At 42.2% G+C, this 18748-nt stretch overlaps 1 protein-coding gene across 1 annotated transcript in view; it reads right to left on the bottom strand.

Annotated features, from left to right (window-relative positions):
* Positions 1 to 4246: 4246 nt before the first annotated feature.
* Positions 4247 to 18748, bottom strand: part of LOC133485630 (uncharacterized) — a 30445-nt gene continuing 15943 nt past the window's right edge. The window contains exons 18-35 of the mRNA XM_061789637.1: positions 17790 to 17925; positions 17346 to 17531; positions 16878 to 17030; positions 16002 to 16219; positions 15531 to 15711; positions 15301 to 15453; positions 14818 to 15174; positions 14528 to 14638; positions 10184 to 12085; positions 8352 to 8456; positions 8161 to 8262; positions 8011 to 8097; positions 7842 to 7933; positions 7674 to 7759; positions 7527 to 7590; positions 7228 to 7439; positions 5072 to 5239; positions 4247 to 4984 (exon numbers count right to left, since the gene is read on the bottom strand). Of these exons, the coding sequence (XP_061645621.1) occupies positions 4746 to 4984; positions 5072 to 5239; positions 7228 to 7439; positions 7527 to 7590; positions 7674 to 7759; positions 7842 to 7933; positions 8011 to 8097; positions 8161 to 8262; positions 8352 to 8456; positions 10184 to 12085; positions 14528 to 14638; positions 14818 to 15174; positions 15301 to 15453; positions 15531 to 15711; positions 16002 to 16219; positions 16878 to 17030; positions 17346 to 17531; positions 17790 to 17925 (4552 nt within the window). The 3' untranslated portion in view covers positions 4247 to 4745. The remainder of the gene's footprint in view (positions 4985 to 5071; positions 5240 to 7227; positions 7440 to 7526; positions 7591 to 7673; positions 7760 to 7841; positions 7934 to 8010; positions 8098 to 8160; positions 8263 to 8351; positions 8457 to 10183; positions 12086 to 14527; positions 14639 to 14817; positions 15175 to 15300; positions 15454 to 15530; positions 15712 to 16001; positions 16220 to 16877; positions 17031 to 17345; positions 17532 to 17789; positions 17926 to 18748) is intronic.

The following is an 18748-nucleotide window of genomic DNA, read 5'->3' as shown; positions in this document are numbered from 1 at the left end:
TCTGTCTGGCACCCCACTTGCTTTATCCCTTCACACAGAAATTCAAGGAGCTTACTGACAATCTAGGACAAAAGAGAGCTTGCACGTCGGAGGAATCGGGGGTAGATGGTGGAGAGCTTGAAGACATTGCTGTTGAGCTGTTATGTTGGTGTGATAGCAGCTGCAGTCCTGTGCAAAAGTAGCTTTGTTGCTTTAATGGGACAGTTTAAAACAGTTCCCGGGTGCCTTGATAGAGGTTTTCTGACATTCTTACGTAGATAATTACATCACACCTAATATCCGTTTATCGCACTGTGGTTGAAATCTCGTTTTGTGGGAGTGACTTTTCTGACCCCTCTCGTGACTAGTTTCCAATTTCTTGGAGTGTAGGAGATTTAGTACTTTGAATCTCAAAATAGTCTGATCACTTTCTCCTCACAATAAAACAAGACAGCAGTCACCTTAATCTCGTACACATTACAAAAAAGCAATAATTATGCTTTTATTCAGCTCAGGGTGGTAATTAGCATGGCCATGGTCCACTGTCCGTGACAGGTGGGCTGTTTATGTTCAAAGTGGTCCAAAGACTTAAGTAATTCCATCTGGGTCCTTAACAACTATTCTCTGCTGCTTCCCATCTCGATGATTCCTAAACCACTCTACCTATTACATCATTTTAACTCATGCCTCACCCCCAGGGTTGCGGCAAGGGGTGCGGATAGGGTTGAGTTTCAAACAAAAGTCCACCTTTTGAGCTTGAGTTCAAAGCAGAGCGTGCAATTGCACATCCCCTTGCTCATAATTCATAAAATATCCTTGTAAACACAATAAGCAAGCAGTGTTTACATGTACACATAACAATAGTTCTATGATTAACAAGAAGAGGCCTGAGGATATCCATCACCCGTCACACTAGCTTGATGATGAGGTATGCAACTAAAATGGTTGTATTGTATGCCTGGTTTATCCCTCACTTATATTCAGCACCGTGGTGGTGACACAACAGCAGAGTGCGTTATAATGGCAGTGAGGAGGAGGGGGTAAAGCCCTTGCAGCAGGGGCTAAAGCAATGGAAGCTGTCAGTGGATGACGCAGAGGTCAGAGTTCACAGGGAGGATACAAGGATTGGGGGCAAGATGATCCATCGAAAGGTTTTTGTCCCTCGGGGCAACAGAGGATGTGGCTGTCATTTAAAACTTGACGTGAAGACAAACGGCGCCAATTTCTCTTCATTGTGGGTTGTGAGATGAACCAGTTCAAAGACTAATAAGCACAGTAGAAACACCTAAGATATAAGTGATACTCAACACAGAAACGTGTGGTAAAAGGCTAGTAACCAGAAGTCTAAGATTTGTTCAAGGAGAGCTTGGACAACAGACTGAGGTTGCTTTTAGACAATACCATATATTGTAGGGGAGAAAAGAACAAATGAAATGCAGATACCTGTATGTACAGTGAATAAAAATGAATATGGGAGTATCAAACTACTGGGATGAACTACAACAGATGTTAACTTGCCAAGTCCTCTCTGAGGATGACGTCAGCAACCTCCACCTCAAATTGATAAAAGTCCCAACGTTCACTCTCTGAAATAATTTTTAATAAACCATGCGCTTTAGTAGTTATATCCATCCATTTTCTACATCGCCTTTCCTCATTAGGGTAACGAATCACAGCTGACGTTGGGCGAGAGGCGGAGTACAGAAGCTTGGAGGAGAGGAGTTCAGGGATGATGGTGTTGAATGCAGAGCTGAAGTCCACCAACAGGATCCTCTCGTAGGTCCACGCGTAACGTAAGTGGAGCAGCTGGAGCTTTGGTGCGGTCGACACAACCTGGAGCTGAACATGCTCAGGACTGTAGAGATGATGGTGGACTTCAGGAGGCATCTTTCGCCACAGCTGCCCCTCACGCTGTCCAACTACCCTGTGTCAACCATCGAGACCTTCCAGTTCCTGAAATTACTGTCTGCCAGGACCTGAAGTGGGAGACCAACATCAACTCCATCCTCAAAAAGCCCCAGCAGAGGATGTACTTCCTCTGGCTTTTGAGGAAGCACGGCCTGCCACAGGAGCTGTTGAGGCAGTCTGGTTTGGTGCTGCCACAAAAACCCTTGAGGACTTGCCCACTGCCAGAACTAAGACAAGAGCGTGCAAAATCCTCTTGCTCCCTCCACATCCTGGTCACCACCTCTACCAGCTCCTTCCCTCAGGTAGGTGCTATTGAACAATGTAAACTAGAACTAGCAGACATTCCAACAGCTTCTTCCCTGTTGCACATATTGACAAAAAAATTAAATTAAAATAAAAACATTCATGTGCACAATTACACCTATGGACATTTTAGTCTTTAATTTCAACTTCAACCTGACTTCATGCTTTTGGAATGTGGGAGGAAGCCTGAGTACCTGAAAACAAATCCACTCAAGCACATGGACAACATGCAAACTCCACACAGGAAGGCTAAAGCAGTGATTCAAACCTCAGAACTGTGAGGCAGACTGGCAAACCAGTAGGGCACCATGCTGCCCTGATGTTTTAGTAATGCCATAAGATGGTGTCAAAGCACTACTATTCTATTAGACAGCAATGGCTTTTCTAAATGAAGCGCCTCCCCTCGCTTCAACATAATTCCTTGGTACCAAAAAGCCACAAGCTGCCACCAAAGCAATACATACTTTGTTGAAAGTTTTTCCAGAAGAGTGGAAGCTGGAAAAGGGAGGACCAACTCTATACAGTATGTTCTTCTAATTTCAGTTGTTTTTAGCGCAGTGGTCAGATGTCCAATATTTTTGTACTTTACAAATTGTGTACTTGATGTAAGCGGACTGTTTTGAAAGTGCATTGATATAACACATGAACATACTGTAACTCGTGTACCTTGAACAAACTGTGCAGTGTGAGTCATGCTGCAGTCAGTTCAGTCGGAGACTTGATAATGGGTCACAGATTGCTGACCTGCGATGATGGATGCTTCTGCGAGATGAATTTGGCAAATTCGGGCCACGAATACATATCTTTTCTTTTTTTTTAATCTGTTACTGTAGTGGCTATGTGCATGTGCATATTCAAGTGTGAGTGCCAAATCCTGTAAATTGACAGGTGAAGAAGTTGTTGGGCCAAAACATCTGTATTAGCTGCTGAGAAAATTTAGTTTTAAAATGTGTATCCTGTTGTGGAGCAGCAGTTACGTAACATAAGGCCAGAGGTGAGATATTAGGCAGGACATTTTATTTGACTTCAAACCTCCAAATGTATTTGTAGACAATATTCTTAAAATAATCTCATATCTTGAAGAGATTAAAGGATTGAAGTATTTCTAAACAAAGCGTTCCTAAACAAAAAACATTCTGAAGTTTGGCATTTAAAATGTCAGTTCCTTCCTGTGTGGATTTTTCATGTTCTCTTCGGCTTTCTTCTGCATTACCCCCAAAAATGTCACATTTAGATTGTCCATGAATTTGTTTGAGTGTGGATGATTGTTTGTCCTGCGATTGCCTGGTAACCAGTCCAGGGTGTACCCCGCCTCTGGCCTGAACTCAGCTGGGATAGGCTCCCACCTGTGACCCTAAGGACTAGTTGGATGGATGGATGGATAGAATGTATAATACATGCAACTCCTGAAGCAGCTGCAGCATCAATATGGTTGTAGTTTAGATTGACTCTCACTTTGAATGGTGCAAAAATTACACGTGGCATGTCACTGTTATCATAGTTTCATCTTTATATTTGGCAAATTCATTTGACGATAATAAAGGTTTTTATTGTATATTGAAGACAGAACTACATCAAATAATTAGTTATTTTTTTAATTATGAATGGTCGCTGTAACAAACCAACACAAGTGGTATCAAACTGCAGGTTTTTGTGTGAAAAGAAATTAACTGGATGCGGAAGACACTGGACGGAAACAATTATGTGGGCACTACTGTAATGACTTTATTGTTAGTGTTATCACTTAAGTATGCAAATGTCCTTTCAAAATGTACTTCCTGCGGAGCTATTTTGTATGCACACTGATAACATACAAACACATCCATTCATTTTCGATGCCGTTTATCATCACTGGGGGAGGTGGTCCCTATACCAGCTGACTTTGGGCAAGAGGCAGAGTACACCCTGAACTGGTCACCAGTCAATAGCAAGGCACATTTAGAGAATCATTCACACCTATAATGAGTATGGTAATTATGTAGAGTATATGAAGACACTGATCATCTTTATGACTTCACACAATATTTATCAACCTGATTTAACAAAGTAGGAAACATCAGTATGCAACACTTTATTTCTGTAAATCTCTGCAAATGTGTACATATTCAAATGATCACTTCAACATTCCTAGGAAATCACAATATCTCATCACTGGTGAGCAACTTTTAGAACAGGCCCGCGGGTGACTCGTGGTTTCTGGGACTACCGGGTGCCATGTTGCTGACCCTGGTTTTAGAGTCTTCAATGAACCTACATTTTTGGGATGTGGGAGGAAGCCAGAGTACCCAGAGAAAACCCACACAAGCGCAGAAAGAACATGCAAACTCCACCATTCACCGTGCTGCCCCATACAAAACAACAAATGTAAAATTAAGACAAGGGGCAAAATTAACTCCAACTACGTAGTGCACACGTATTAAAATAATATACACACACTCTTAGAAATAACATCTCACACATTCAAATAAAACTGGGAGCAACTCATAATATAAATATGGTCAGTAGTAGATATTAATTAAAAACGTGCACTGCACATTATACAATCTGACGAAAAGTCACAGGTCCTTTTTGCCAAAGAATTTCTTAAAGACATATTTGTTGCGAGGCCTAGGCAGGCTGGTGAAGCTCCTTGGCGGGCAAGCGTCCAGCTGCCATCCGGCCACCGCCACCGGTGGAGTTCCACAGGTTTTACTGTCTGATGACTTGTCTCCCAGCACCAGTGTCACACTGTAGTTAGACCCTTTCTCTGGGCCTCTGCAGATCTGCCGCGTGGGCTTGATCTTCTGATAGGTTGCTAGGAGATAACACAGAATGCAAATAGTCAAGAGACGCGCAGACGACGCATTAACAAGGTCGCTGAGGTTAATAGGTGTAAACTAACCAGAAGTGAAGGAGTGGGAGCGACCCTTGCTGGTAAGCCAGTCCTGATTGCTCCGTGGGGGGGACCAATGGGAGGAAGAGGTGTTTTCCTCACTTCCTCCCTGAAGTCTATGAGTCACCATTTGGTTACAGCTGCTGTCATCATCATCATCATCATCATCATCATCATCTGTGGAGGAACAAGCAGCAAATAATAGCAAAGACAGAAATGAAGCAAATGTGGACAAATCAAAATGAACTAAAACAGTGATTCTCAAAGTGTGGTGGTGGTACACGGGCTCCCTCTAATGGTATGTGAAAGAATCACTGAATTAAATGTTTAAACTGCATAATGTTTAAGTGACTAAAACTTTTTTTATTTTTTAACCCAGTACATTTCATTTGTTAGGTACAGGTCACTTAAATTGAACTTTTAAGTACAATAAATTTGCATTTAACCTGCCAGAACTTTTTATTTTCTAACATTCATTTAGGTGTGTAGGTTAGTTACTTTTATGTGCAAGACATTGACTTAAAATAATATTTAATAAACTTTGTTGGAATAAAACCTCTGCCACGTTTTGTTTTTTTTTGGTCATCCGACGCTACTCTATTTTAATGTTGATCATTATGGCGGTACTTGGAAAGCCAAGTATTTTTTGAGGTGGTGTAAAAAGTTGTAAAACCACTAAATTAAAACAAATTGAGTCCGGGGTAGCAGTAAAATAATATCCGGGGTCCCCCTCGTGGTCAACATTGTACCCGCAGTGACTAGACCTATGATCATATCTGTCTAAGACACAACAAAAGATGGATTATCAATTTAAATGTCTTCTCAGAGGAACAGCTGTGTGAACTGATAAGGAGAAGACTTGTGTTCAGCTTTATTTATACAAAATAAGACAACGTAGCACATTTTTTAAGCACTTGCTCAGTTACACCCACACAAGGGTTTCAAAATGTGAGTGTGATTGACACTCAGAGAGAAGGTTAATGCTGTGGTTGTTGTCTGTCCTAGTGTAGAACATCACTACATCAGATTAGGAGGGAGGTGTTTATGATTGTATTAGCTAATGTGGTTAATTTGAGGGTCAAAATATTAGAAACACCTGGGTGTGATGCAGTACAATTTTACACCTCTGCAAACGACAAGAACATTAGTACACATGGTGACCTAAACACGATTGTACACTCTGCTCCAAAATCATTGTGACAGTGACATTGTGTCTCTTTACTTTTGCTGTACTAAAAACGCCTGGGATTAAAGAAGAGAACAAGAAAAATACGAACGTAACACAACAGATCAACACAGCAGTTTTCATGGATTACATTCCGGGTATTTACATCTGGATGGGATTCACAACTTGGAAGATAGCACCTTTTGTTTGAATCCACACATTTTTCATGTGAGCAAAAGTACCGGAAAATGTGACTGACAGGTGTGGTTCGTCACATTACATTGATTATTCAAACAATAGCGCTGAATGTCTCCGCTCAGTTTCAGATTTGGGTTTTGCTTGTGCAAACTACATTTTTACAGTTAACACCTTGCAAAATGAACTCAGAAGTCAAAATAAACAATTTGTCTGCTAATTTAAAGAAAGACGCAAGCAATCTGATTTGGAGATTCTTCATCCTGCAGCAAGATAATGACCCAAAACACACTACCAGAACAACAAAGGAATTGACCAGGGGCAAAAAGTAGAAGATTTTCGACTGGCCAAGTCAAGCTCCAGATTTAAACCCTATCAAGTATGCATATTACCCAATAAAGATGAGACTGAATCGAGTAACGCCCCCAAAACTAACAACAATTGAAAGAGGATGCAGTGGAAGCTTGGAAAGGCATCAGAAAAAACAAATGGAAAAGTTTGGTGATGTCAGGGGGTCACAGACTTGACAGTCATCGCAAGCAAATCCTTTGCAACAAAATATGAGCTTTCATTATTTTATTTTAAGTCTGTCTTGCAGTACGTTTGCTCACCAAAAATATGGTGTTTCATTACAAAAAAAATGTTGTTCATTTTATCCAGATTCAAATACCTGGAAATAAAAGCTGAAATATTGATCTTGTCTCATATTTTTCTTTACAGTAAAAATAAAGAGATCACTGTTGTAATACTTTTGGAGTTGCGTGTACACTATGTTGTCCTTAAAAGAGCACATCGAGGGCCTTACTGCAGGACTGTCCATGTGTGGATGACATGGTCGAATGTTCCTCCAAACGTCTTAGGGGATTCTGTGGCAAGCGCGTGAACTCTCTGGAGAGGACATCCATGTCTTTGGCTCGGTTCGGGGGTTTCCGTCTGGGAAACGTGGAGGTGACATCATGCTGGGAGGAGCAGTAGCATTTGGCCAGACCATAGCAGCCTGAGCACAGAGGGGGGCTTCTGTTGGGAGGGACAGATGTTGTCTTTCCATTACAGGGTATTAGTTTAAAGAAGAGTGGTGTTAGCTTGGACAGGATTTTTTCTTACAAGGAAATGGGGATGCTTTGATCTACTGGGATGTTTGACAATGAAGACACAGACTGGCTTGCACCTTTTAACACATGACAAAATATTGAATGACTTGTCATCTCATTGACAGATGGTCATCTTAACATGTACTGTAATTCTTTGTACCTGTGTTTGCTTGTATTTTGGTCATCCATTTGTTCATCATAAAGCGTGACGAGGGATTGAACAGATATGCTGAGCCATCACGCAGCCTGAAGGCCACAAAACGATAGATTCAAAGTTCTCCATGTTCACACCTCTGACCTCTTTCATTACTTCCGAAATCATTCTTACCTCAAACGGAAGCAGTTGGGTTTCTTGGTGTACTCTGGAGCAGATGAACACTCAGCTCCAGTGAGGTTCAGCGGCAGGCCACACGCAGAACTCTGCAAGGCAACACAGGCTGACCACCACTAACCGCATGTTACTGTCTGCTTCAATTATTCAGGGATACTACACTTACCCTCAGCGTTTCCTTTCTATCCTGATAGAAGCACAAGGTGTGTCGATATAAGACAGTGTGATACGAGCTCCAGCCTCTGGAGGCAGCCTGTGGAAATAAGATAAGAGCGTGCTGCTGACTGGGGACTTGACACTTGCAGACCCTACTCACTTGAACAACGAATGGAACCTTTCCTACTTTCTTTCCTCCAAATTGCAGCTTTTGCTTTCTCTCAAGAGTTCCCTCCATAGATTGCAGCTCAGGATTTCCATCCTAAAAGAGGTTATAAAATGACACAAGTTATTCCCTGCTTTTAATCAAAACAGCCCCATTTTTGATGCCAAATATGCTTTCAATCTCACTAGAGTACTACAGCGCCCTCCTGTGGCCGTTGCCTCTTCCTGCAGATCCATGGCTTCAAGGTTTTGAACTTCCTCTCTTTCGTGACAGAAGCCATGTGACTGGTCCTGTTGACAAAAAGTTTCTCACTGACAGAAAATGTGTTTCTGGTTCCAACAAACATTTCATCTGCTGTGATACCTTCTTTGCATTAGAATTACAATTAACCATGCAGATATATTTGGTTATATTTGATTTGATTTTGTTTGTCTTTTGAGAGATTCGACAGCACAACTTCCTTTTTTCTAAACACAAGAACAGACATGAAATCTCCCTCTGAACAATGTCAGTCTTCACTTTTTCTTTCTTGAAACAAGATGCATTGTTATAATATATTATCTAGTAATGTGCTACATTTACTCCGTTACATTTACTCAAGTAACATTTTGGATACATTTTATTTTTCAGAGTAGTTCAAATGCACCATACTTTTTACTTTTCCTTGAGTATTTATGTGAAGAAAGAGCGATACTTTTACTCTGTTACAACGATCGGCATGCCCTCGCTACATTTATTTATCCATTATTGCGTGCGCAATCTATTTTTAGACTCCATCTTCGACTTAGGCATAGGGCACCGTTGCGCCAATCAAACGTGATCACTAGTGCCATTTGAATCCAGTTCACCAATCAAATTGCACAAGGCAGCCACACACAAAGCCTTCGCGGGCCAATCAAAGTGACTCATTATAGGGAAAAACAGCCGCTGTTTAGTTTACAGACTCCGAAAAACAACAGCTTTGTCATGCAGCTCTTAAATTGTGACTCCCCAAACCTGGGGATTTCAATTTCAGCCCACTTCTAACTTCAGAAAACACCTTGCGATAAGTTGCAGATGTTTCTATTGTTGTTTTGGCAGTGCATCTGGCAACATTAGCCCACACACACACACACACAGACACACACACACACACACGCACAGTATCAATACATCTGGTCAGCAAATAGCTCCTTCATTAAGTCATTTAAGTGAATAAAGCAAATAATGTTTCTGTAGGTCCTAATGCGTGCGTTGTTGGTTTTTGGGCAGTTTAAAATTGAAATGGTGGGAGATATGAGTGGACTCCCATATATTATTTTTTATTTTCTTTGACGTTCATGTGCTCAATTTCTTTTCTACTTACTCTCAAGTTACTCTTTACTTGAGTAGTTTTTTCACTGAGTACTTTCTTACTCTTAGTCAATTAAATATTTGGAGGACTACTTTTACTTTTACCTGAGTCATATTGTAAAGTAACAGTACTCTTACTTGAGTACAATATTTGACTACTCTACCCACCTCTGTCTATAGCTACCTCAAATGAAATATCACTGCTAGGTGATGATTACAAGTCAAACGCATTGTACTATGCTCAAACTTCTCTGGTCCTGCTAAGCACTGTACTGTATATGTGGTAAATGAGAGAGTGAAAAAGTAAAAAAATTCTCCTTCTTAAACTGTTTGGTCATTATGTAAAGGAAACAACATTGTGGTTGTCAGTATTTTGGAAAATCTTGCATGCTGATTTTAACCCACATTGAATGAGTAGTGTTACATCGGCCAAAGAACAACTATTGAACTTGGGAGCTGATTTACTTGGCAATGCCTAAGACAACAATTGTTGTTTTTTTTTTTTTTTTTTTTTTTTTTTTTACATTGGTTTTGGCAGAGAACTGAACTCTGGACTATGCTGGGAAAATGTGGGCGAGGAAGGCGAAATTAAACAAAAAGTCACATTAACAGAAGTGAGATGAATTGGTTCTACAATTCAGGTCAGTTTCATATGTGCTAACAGTTAATCAAGTATGGACCTCACCTTTGAACCAGCTGTGTGCTCGTCCATCTCCTTCCCACCTTTAGACTCTTCTTCCTCTTCCTCCTCTCTGTATTGGTAGATATATTTCTGATTGTCAACAACATCTGGAAGGTTCAATTGATCTGTGGCTGTTTCATTCACAACCACTAAGATCTTGCTAATTTGGTCCTTGTTTGGGAAGGCTGCCCATGACCTTCTGTCTCTTATGGTCTGTGGTGGGCCTTGGGAACTGGGGTCCTTGTTGGTACCCAGGAGGCTCTGGATGTTAGATGGCAGCTTGAAGTCTGCCACAAAGAGGTTGGGTTCTGAGGCTGTGGCCAGATTTCGATAGAGCATAGCAGGCACTTTGATAGGGGACGAGCTGGAAATTGGTTCACTCGGCTGATCCGATGGTATGGACTCTTCTTTGTTAGGCAGGTACATGATGTCTGAACAGATACTCTGCCTGAAGTTGGTAGTTTCGTTCCAGATGCCCTCCAACTCTTCTTCTTCTTCCTCAAACTGTTGATGGTCCAGGTGGACAGGTTCTTGTTGTGGGTCTTCGCTGGGTTTTGATGGACCCACGTTCTCTGCTATCTTGCAATCAATGCGTCCTACTTGAAGGGACAATAGCTTCCCCACCATTCCAGTAATCTGGGGGTTATCTGGACAAGATGCATCAGGACACAGTTTGATGCTGCTGGAGCTGGAGATGCCTGAATCCACCGAGTCTTGACGAACATTCTCAGTTGGCTTGTGATTGACAACAACGTGAGAGGCTTGGTGCATACACTGTCCTGGGTTCTCATCGTGTACACCACGCATCGTTGCACTTTTATGGTACCTGTGTCCATTGAGGTCCCGAATAAGTGTATGAACATTTGGACACTGGTGTTTATGAGCTGCACTAGTGAACAGAGTGGCTTGATTCACATAAATAGGGGGTTGGGAAAGCTGGCAGGTGTTGTAATTTACAGTTTTAAGTGCTGATGACATTTTGTCCCACTCCTGCTCTGCATCATTCTGCAGGTTTAACCGCCTTTGGGATAAATCATTACATGGTACCATCTGATCCTCGTCTTTTACTGGGGGAGGAGGAGCTGTGTTGAAAATGGGGTCATTATCAGTCATATCTTTCACAACAACTGTAGACATCTGTGTCTCAGAGCTAAGTTCAGCTTTGCTGACAGTGTTGGCCAGGGAGGGTCGAGTTTGTTTGAATGAACTCAAAGCTGTGTGTTGCTGAAAGGTTGGATCTGGATCAATTCCAGCCCCCTTATTGGATTCCCGAGGAGAGATAGTAATGATCTCCTGAATGCTGGGGATGAGAGTCATGTCCTTTGGTAAGTCAAAACTCAAAATGGAGCCCAAAGAAAGGAATCTGCAGTGGCCTCTCCCTTGGATGGAAGTGGCTGGCCCCTCTGAAACGGCATATGGTGTAATAGAGTCCTCTCCAGTGCACTCTAACTCAATGTCTCTCAGTAGGGGATTCTTTATGTGGGCCATAGCGTCAACTCCATCTCCACACTGTGGTGAACTTTTCTTCCTTCGACCCTCTTTCAGTGGCCAGGTATGTGTGTCATAAGTGACTGTCTCACAGGCGTAAAGAGGCTCATCTGTTTCCTCGTCGACCCCTATGACTTTCTGGATGGTATGCCTGCGGGTATCTCTCCTTCTCTTTCGTTTCTTTCCCATTCTCTTAAGGCTGCAGAAGATGGAGCTGTTGACATACCTCCCGTTCACAGGGTGGAAGGATAGACTGGTCTGAGGTGCTTGCACAGTGGAGGGTGGTGAGGAGGAGGATGGCGAGGCGGTAGGGGAAGCTGAGGAAGTCAAGCGGCTCTTTTGGCGCGGGAGAGTAATACTCTCATACACTGGAGCCACAGCTGAGTTGTTATCCTTCACATGCAAGTAAGTACTCACCTGGAGAGAGTGAGAGAGGGTGGGGTTGGGGGGTTGGGAGAGAGAGAGAGAGAGAGAGAGAGAGAGAACCATTCAACGTGCGTGTTTTTTCCTCAGATTCACAAAATGCTTGACCTAATAATAGTTATTCCCAGGAAGATGTTTGTGCTTCCATTTTGCAGCCAGCAAAGAACAAGATCTGTTTTGTGTGTTATGGATGAATAAATAAGTACAAACACAGATGTAGAGTAAGCTACATTTGGGTGACAACATTCAACCCCTTCATTTCTGTACATTTCACATTACCATGCAAATCATGCAATGAAAGGAAATAAAAAAGGTGAAAGGGGAATATAAGAAGAGGCTAGTACACATTTGCAGCACACAGTCAAAATCATACGTGGATGTTGTCACCCTATCTCTACACTGACTAATCTTTTGGACTTTGCATTGCAGTCTGTGGCCTTTCGTGGTAATTAAGCACTAAAATGACTTGGATTTTACCGTTAAGTTTGACTAAAAATATAATGGGGTTTCTGGGGGAAAAAAATCCATTTGTAACTGTTATCCTTCTTTTTTATATCCCTTAAATAGTATGCTTTGGGAGGCCAAGGTGCAATCACACCAAGAAAACCATAGGCAATTAGTGATGTCCTGTAAATCAAAAGTGACTCTCCCTGAGCTACAAACATAATATCTGTGTAGGGACATCTGGAACTGTGGAGGGAAAAAAAACAACAACTAAAAATGGAACCTGACAGTAAAGTTTTGAAGCTGTAGTTCATGCTGGGGAAGAGAGCAAAAGCAATAAAGTGTGAAAACCGTTTCAAGAGGTCTTGTACCCTGAGTCCAGGAAAGTTACTGAATCTGTCAGCACTACACCATCAGTGCTTGCTGCACAATCTAGTTACACGAAACATGCTGGTAAAACAAGCACTAAATAAAAAAACAAGCATTATAATTTTGTTGTTGACATAGTTGTGTGTACCCAATGCTCCTGATTAGTGTAGTATATGCAATTATGGATTTAATATTGTACATTTCACATAATGGTATATAACCCAAATTGTATAATTTGTACAGGGCAGCACGGTGACCGACTGGTTTGAGCATCAGCCTCACAGGACGGGTTCAATCCCCGGCGCCGCCTGTGTGGAGTTTGCATGTTCTCCCCGTGCCTGCGTGGGTTTCCTCCTGGCACTCCGGTTTCCTCCCACATCCCAAAAACATGCATGAATTGGAGACTCTAAATTGCCCGTAGGTGTGAATGTCAGTGCGAATGGTTGTTTGTTTGTATGTGCCCTGCGACTGGCTGGCGACCAGTTCAGGGTGTACCCCGCCTCCTGCCCGATGACAGCTGGTATAGGGTCCAGCACGCCCGCGACCCTAGTGAGGAGAAGCGGCTCAGAAAATGGATGGATGGATAGTTGACTTTGCTACGCCAGAGTGAAGATAATCTTGTGTGTTTTTGGCTTGAGGAAGAGGCAGAGCGTCAAGGGTTAAGAGCACTGAATACATTTTCCACCGCCCACCAACAGGTCCATGATTATTAGTATCGATCTCTCCATTTTCTATAGCGCTGATCGTCATTAATATCGCCAATGTGATGGGGAAACAAATCAAATTCCCACCATAGAGAACCTGCTGATGTGGTGGACACGAGGACAGTTTTCCCCATTCGGCCAAGTTGTACAAATGTTACTGTACCTGGTTGTACCTACCAGTGGCAAGCACAAGAGAGAGGATTTTTTTCTCTGGCTGGAAATACTTTCACACGACAGCGAGCAAGACTTCAGCCAGCCCATGTCAATGCTCTTGTGATTTAATGTTCTGCATAAATTCAGAGTATAAACTTTCTATTGTTGGTGGCATGCTCGCCTCCAGTGATTTTGTATTTAAATTATAGTACGTTACTGAAAAAAGATCAATGACATCATCAGCAACTCGTCTATGTCGTCTATGACTTTCATCATATTAGTGCCGACTTAAAAAAAAAAAAAATCTGAACTCATGCCACCCCTACTTCATGGTTCTATGGTAAAAGTAACACACCTCCTTTGTCCTCCCCTAAAATATCGCTCCAGTTAATGTGCATCATTAAAGCAGAATTTATTGGGTTCTTGTCTGTATTTATGACTTCTGTGGGGGGAAAATTCTGAGTATTAACAATGAAAAGAATTTTCACACTTTTCTAACTGCCACATGAACATTAACCAAACAGAAATGTGTGGTAGCGGTGTGAGTAAAATAATAATGCTTTGCCAGCATTAAGGTTTTTAGACTTCTAATATTTCCTCTTAGTGTCACACTTCTCAGCTTGAAAAGTGAATCACAACACAGGGAAGCTGCAGGACCAGTTATACCTTTATATGGTTAAGCCAAAGTAAATAACTACACACAGCATGCACTCCCAGAACACTTTAAGGCGCAGCATGCATTGTCACTTCACACCCTGCAATTTACCTCGTTTGCACTCTGCCGATAAATCTTTTTCTTTCGCTTTAAACTACCCAAAGTATTTTCCAAAAGCCCCTGGCAGCGCTTCCAAAAGTTTTTACAGGCAGGCACAGTGGGCTAGAGGAGAAAGTGGGCAAAAAGACACATGAAGGCCAAAGCAGAGCGAGAAATGAACAATCAGCAGATAGTCAAGGAGAGAGCTGCATCCTAAGATGCTGTAGCTGTCCAACATATTATTGCAATGTCTTGAGTGCCATTTGGTGGGTTTCCTCAAAATATAAAGTGTGTGTACTCACCCTGTGGAGAGGCTCAGAAGTCTCTTCTACAACCTCGTCAGTTTGGTCAACCACTTGAAAGTGGCTGTCCCCCGTGTTACCAAAGCTGAGGATGAGGTTGACCATGCCCCCTAAAGAGGGACTGCTGGGCTCCTTAATGACCGTGAGGGAGGGTGTGGAAGACTCTGATCGGGGGGCCTCGCCATCCCATCGTTTGATACTTTTCATGACCTCATAGGCATCTTCTAACTGATTCTCTTCTGTCTGCTGAGCATGTCCAGAGAACTGCTCTGAGGTCTGGCTGTCTCCTCTAGCCATTGGTTTGCTTTCTTCTGAGATGACATTCAGAGCCTGACAGAACTCATAGGAATCTGTTGTCTAATAAAAAAGCCATGGAAAGAACAATTAGGATAAATATTTGTGTTTGTTTTAAACCAAATCTGACATATTGATCCAACTTGATTGTAAAGCTTTAAAATTTCATGGGACTCTTTGCAAATGTACCTCTGATGGGGAGTACAATGTGGCCTCAGAATAAATGTTATCTATTGAGTTTTCCTGTGCACTCTTCTTGTGAATCCACTCTTGTTTCTTCGCTCTCCAGTGCACAGAAATCCACCCAAGCATACTCCGCAGTTCCTCCATGCGCTCTCCTACCTGAAACACATTACTCAAGTTCAGTAAAAGTGGTAAAAACATTCCAGTGATATGTATTTATCTATAACCCAGCTCACCATCTGAGTGAGGTGGTGTTCTTTGCCCAAAATGTTTCTCCCAGATGCCGCCAGCGCATCAAACTCCTCAAACTTCTGCTCAATTTGTATATCAAGCTCTGTCGACTGCAGGCTCTGGCCATCTTCCCTCAGATGCAAGGTTTCTGAGAAAATGCATGACCGGGTGTCCTCTGTCCATGAGCTATCCACAGAAGTGGGAGGTGTTGGAAGAGACAAGGAACAGAGTTGTGAGAAAAGTCATTCATAAAATATGAGAATGCCCAGACCTCCACCCATAAAAGGGAATACATCAGCTTGTCAGACTCAGACCAGGAAATGTGTGCTAACTTCCTCAACACATCCATCTCAACAGGGACCTTTGCTTGACTACAAGAACATTGTGTTCTTTTCTTTTTATAGATGTCCACACAAAGTGGAGTATGACAAGAACATCTGGCCCTAAACGGGGTCATATTACTGTGCCTTGCTTACATCATTGCAAGGTAGCGCCTGAAGAAGTCTTGGAGATGCAAGAAATCTTGTAGACGTGATTTGCTCTCCATCACACTCTTTCCCAGCTCTGTCCAGACCTGCAGTGTTGCCTGAAGCCTGGTCCAAAATATATGCACTCTTTCTGGGTACAGCTCCTTCAAACAAGAAGCTTGGCTCTCCATCTCCTTCACTTCGTCAGTGAGAACTTCATAGTCAATCTGGGAGAATCACAATAGAAGTCTATTATAACATCAGCTTTGACACTGTTGAACATGTACCAGTTGTAATTTTGGCCAAGACTTCATCGCCATAGCTTTATGTGTACTCTTCAGCAGGAAAACATATGGTCTGCATATGTTTGCAAGCTAACCATCGTATTCACCTTTTTCTTCCTTTTGACAAGGCAGTAATTATTAGTGTTAAAAGTTCTCTGGGAGCAATACTTCATAGTGTCTGTCTGCAGCAGTGAGCTTTAAGAACAGTGAGAGAGGATTCCTGTCTCCTGACGGTACATTTATTTCAGTTTGTGGGATTAGATCATTTCTGCTTCAATGGTATCACGTCCAGATAACTGTGCTGTGTGTGTGCGCACATGACTCATACAGATCTTGAATGTATCCAAACTCACACTTTTAACCCTGTACCCTTCAGAAGTGACACACCCATCAAAAACTCGCACACACCCACATACACAACTTTAGGTGAGTTGGGGTGGCCCTTTTTGAGATGGGACAAAATCTGGCAGGAAACAGACAGAAATGCATGCATCAAATAAGGTCTGTAATCATAAAGCCAATCAATCAAAGGTCATTCTTACTGGACCATATTCCTTGATGAAATTCTTAGCTTGGACAACATTATTACAATTTCTCTCACCTCCAGGTGGGCGTTTCTCTCCTGCAGCGATTCAAAGCCACAGTGATCTGGCTCACATTGGACAGCCATATCTGTCTCCTTCTCAAGGATGTCCAGGCTGAGCTCATTGTAGCAGCAAAGGCACTCCTCCATGCACACAGACACCCTGGCTTGCTAGAGTTGCACACAAGTCATCATGAGAACTTGTAAAATTGTATTTTTTTTAAGTCATTATCCTGCAGTGAGATGAACATTGACTTAAATGGTGACGTGCAATCCAGACATGTGAACTGCATAAATCACATTACTGAAAAGAACCCCCCTAAAATAAAAACTCCTTTGAGGCCTTTTAAAATCCACAGGGCCCAAACAAACCAGGTGCTGTTATATTTATTTGCCCAGCTGCTGTGACAGAAATACTTCCAACTGCAATTGAAGAGCTTCCTTTCTTATACATGAATTTCTGTACTTATTCTTCAACTCGCTCACCTTGCTCAATAGCTCCTGTATGGACCGCTCATGACTCTGTGGTCGTCGTCTCTCTCTCACTTTGTCATTCAGCATCACCACAGCCTCTCTAGGTTCCTCCACAGGTTCAACCATGCTCAGCTCGCACTCACCACTGCTTTGAATTCCCAGCAAGTCAGGAATTGATGAGATCTTACTGTGGCGAGGCTATACACAGATATATTATTATACTTGATGTACTTCATAAATGAACAATTTCCACACCCTTGGGGTATGTATTCATGCCTAGCGTAAGTGTAATTCTTTTCAATCTTCCAAAAAGAGCTTGTGATACTCAGCGTCAACAATGCGGACTACTTTTTCCACATCATTTCAAAGTAGTTCCCATAAAGACAGAGGCTTAAGAAAAACACAAAATACAGGGCTGGAATAGAATTCAATAATTCAATCTTTGGTACATCTCACCTGATCTGAGCAGTATTGACTATTGTCAAGCTCCTGACTCTCCTCCAGCTCCACACGCGCCAAGAACTCCGTCAGCATGCACGTGTCCTGCAGCTTAGAGCTCTGCTGAGTCAGGGCACTTAGAACATGTTGGTACCTGGAAACATTTGGCACACTGGAAAATCAGGCACACCTTAATCATCACCTGTATTCCCAGCCCGCCACCTTTCAGCAACCACATTTCACACACTGCATGTATTATCTGAGTTTATTTTACCTTGCAAGAACGATGTTTTGATGTAGTCATGTGTCATATAAACATATCTACTGCAGAGCAAGGTTATACAGACATGTGTGCATAATTTACTTTCGCGATGGGAAAGGGAGCCATTTGAAAGGATATTTTTCCACATTAAACGGTTTGAAGTTGCTTGCGTTCAATGTTAATAAATGACACCACCCCAACTGCGGGTTAGTGAGAGTTTTCTTGAGGTGTCTATTCCAGGCCCAGCTCATTACTTACTCTGAAAACCCTCAATGGAAACATTTACCGCTCTTTGTTTTCTTTCGTCAGTTTGGTGTTCTTCGCAGTCTGGTTTTATGAGTATAGGTACATCTAATAACACAGCTAAATCCCAAATTGTACTGAGTGTCCATGGCAACAACCTTTCTGCTATAAGTCAACCAAAGTGAGACGCATGGAAAGGGTGACTCTGACATTCATTGTGTGGTGGGGAAGTAGATGTCAGGACTACGGTTTAGACATCATGTGCTCTATGAATCAGAAATTACTAAGCCCAATGCTTTTAAGGGCGAGCATGTCTAGGAAAAAAAAAATCTATCTAGGCTGTACTGTATCTTCTTGTTTGTCTTAATGATGATTTAAATATAAATGCAATATTGAAATTAGAACTGGCAAGCATAACATTGTGACCTGCTGGAAAGTTTGGACCAAACCCCGAGTGGCATGCGTAGTCATG

This window comes from Phyllopteryx taeniolatus, chromosome 11 (genome assembly GCF_024500385.1).
Source record: "Phyllopteryx taeniolatus isolate TA_2022b chromosome 11, UOR_Ptae_1.2, whole genome shotgun sequence".
NCBI lineage: Eukaryota > Metazoa > Chordata > Actinopteri > Syngnathiformes > Syngnathidae > Phyllopteryx > Phyllopteryx taeniolatus.
This window is presented reverse-complemented; position numbering and strand designations above follow the sequence as displayed.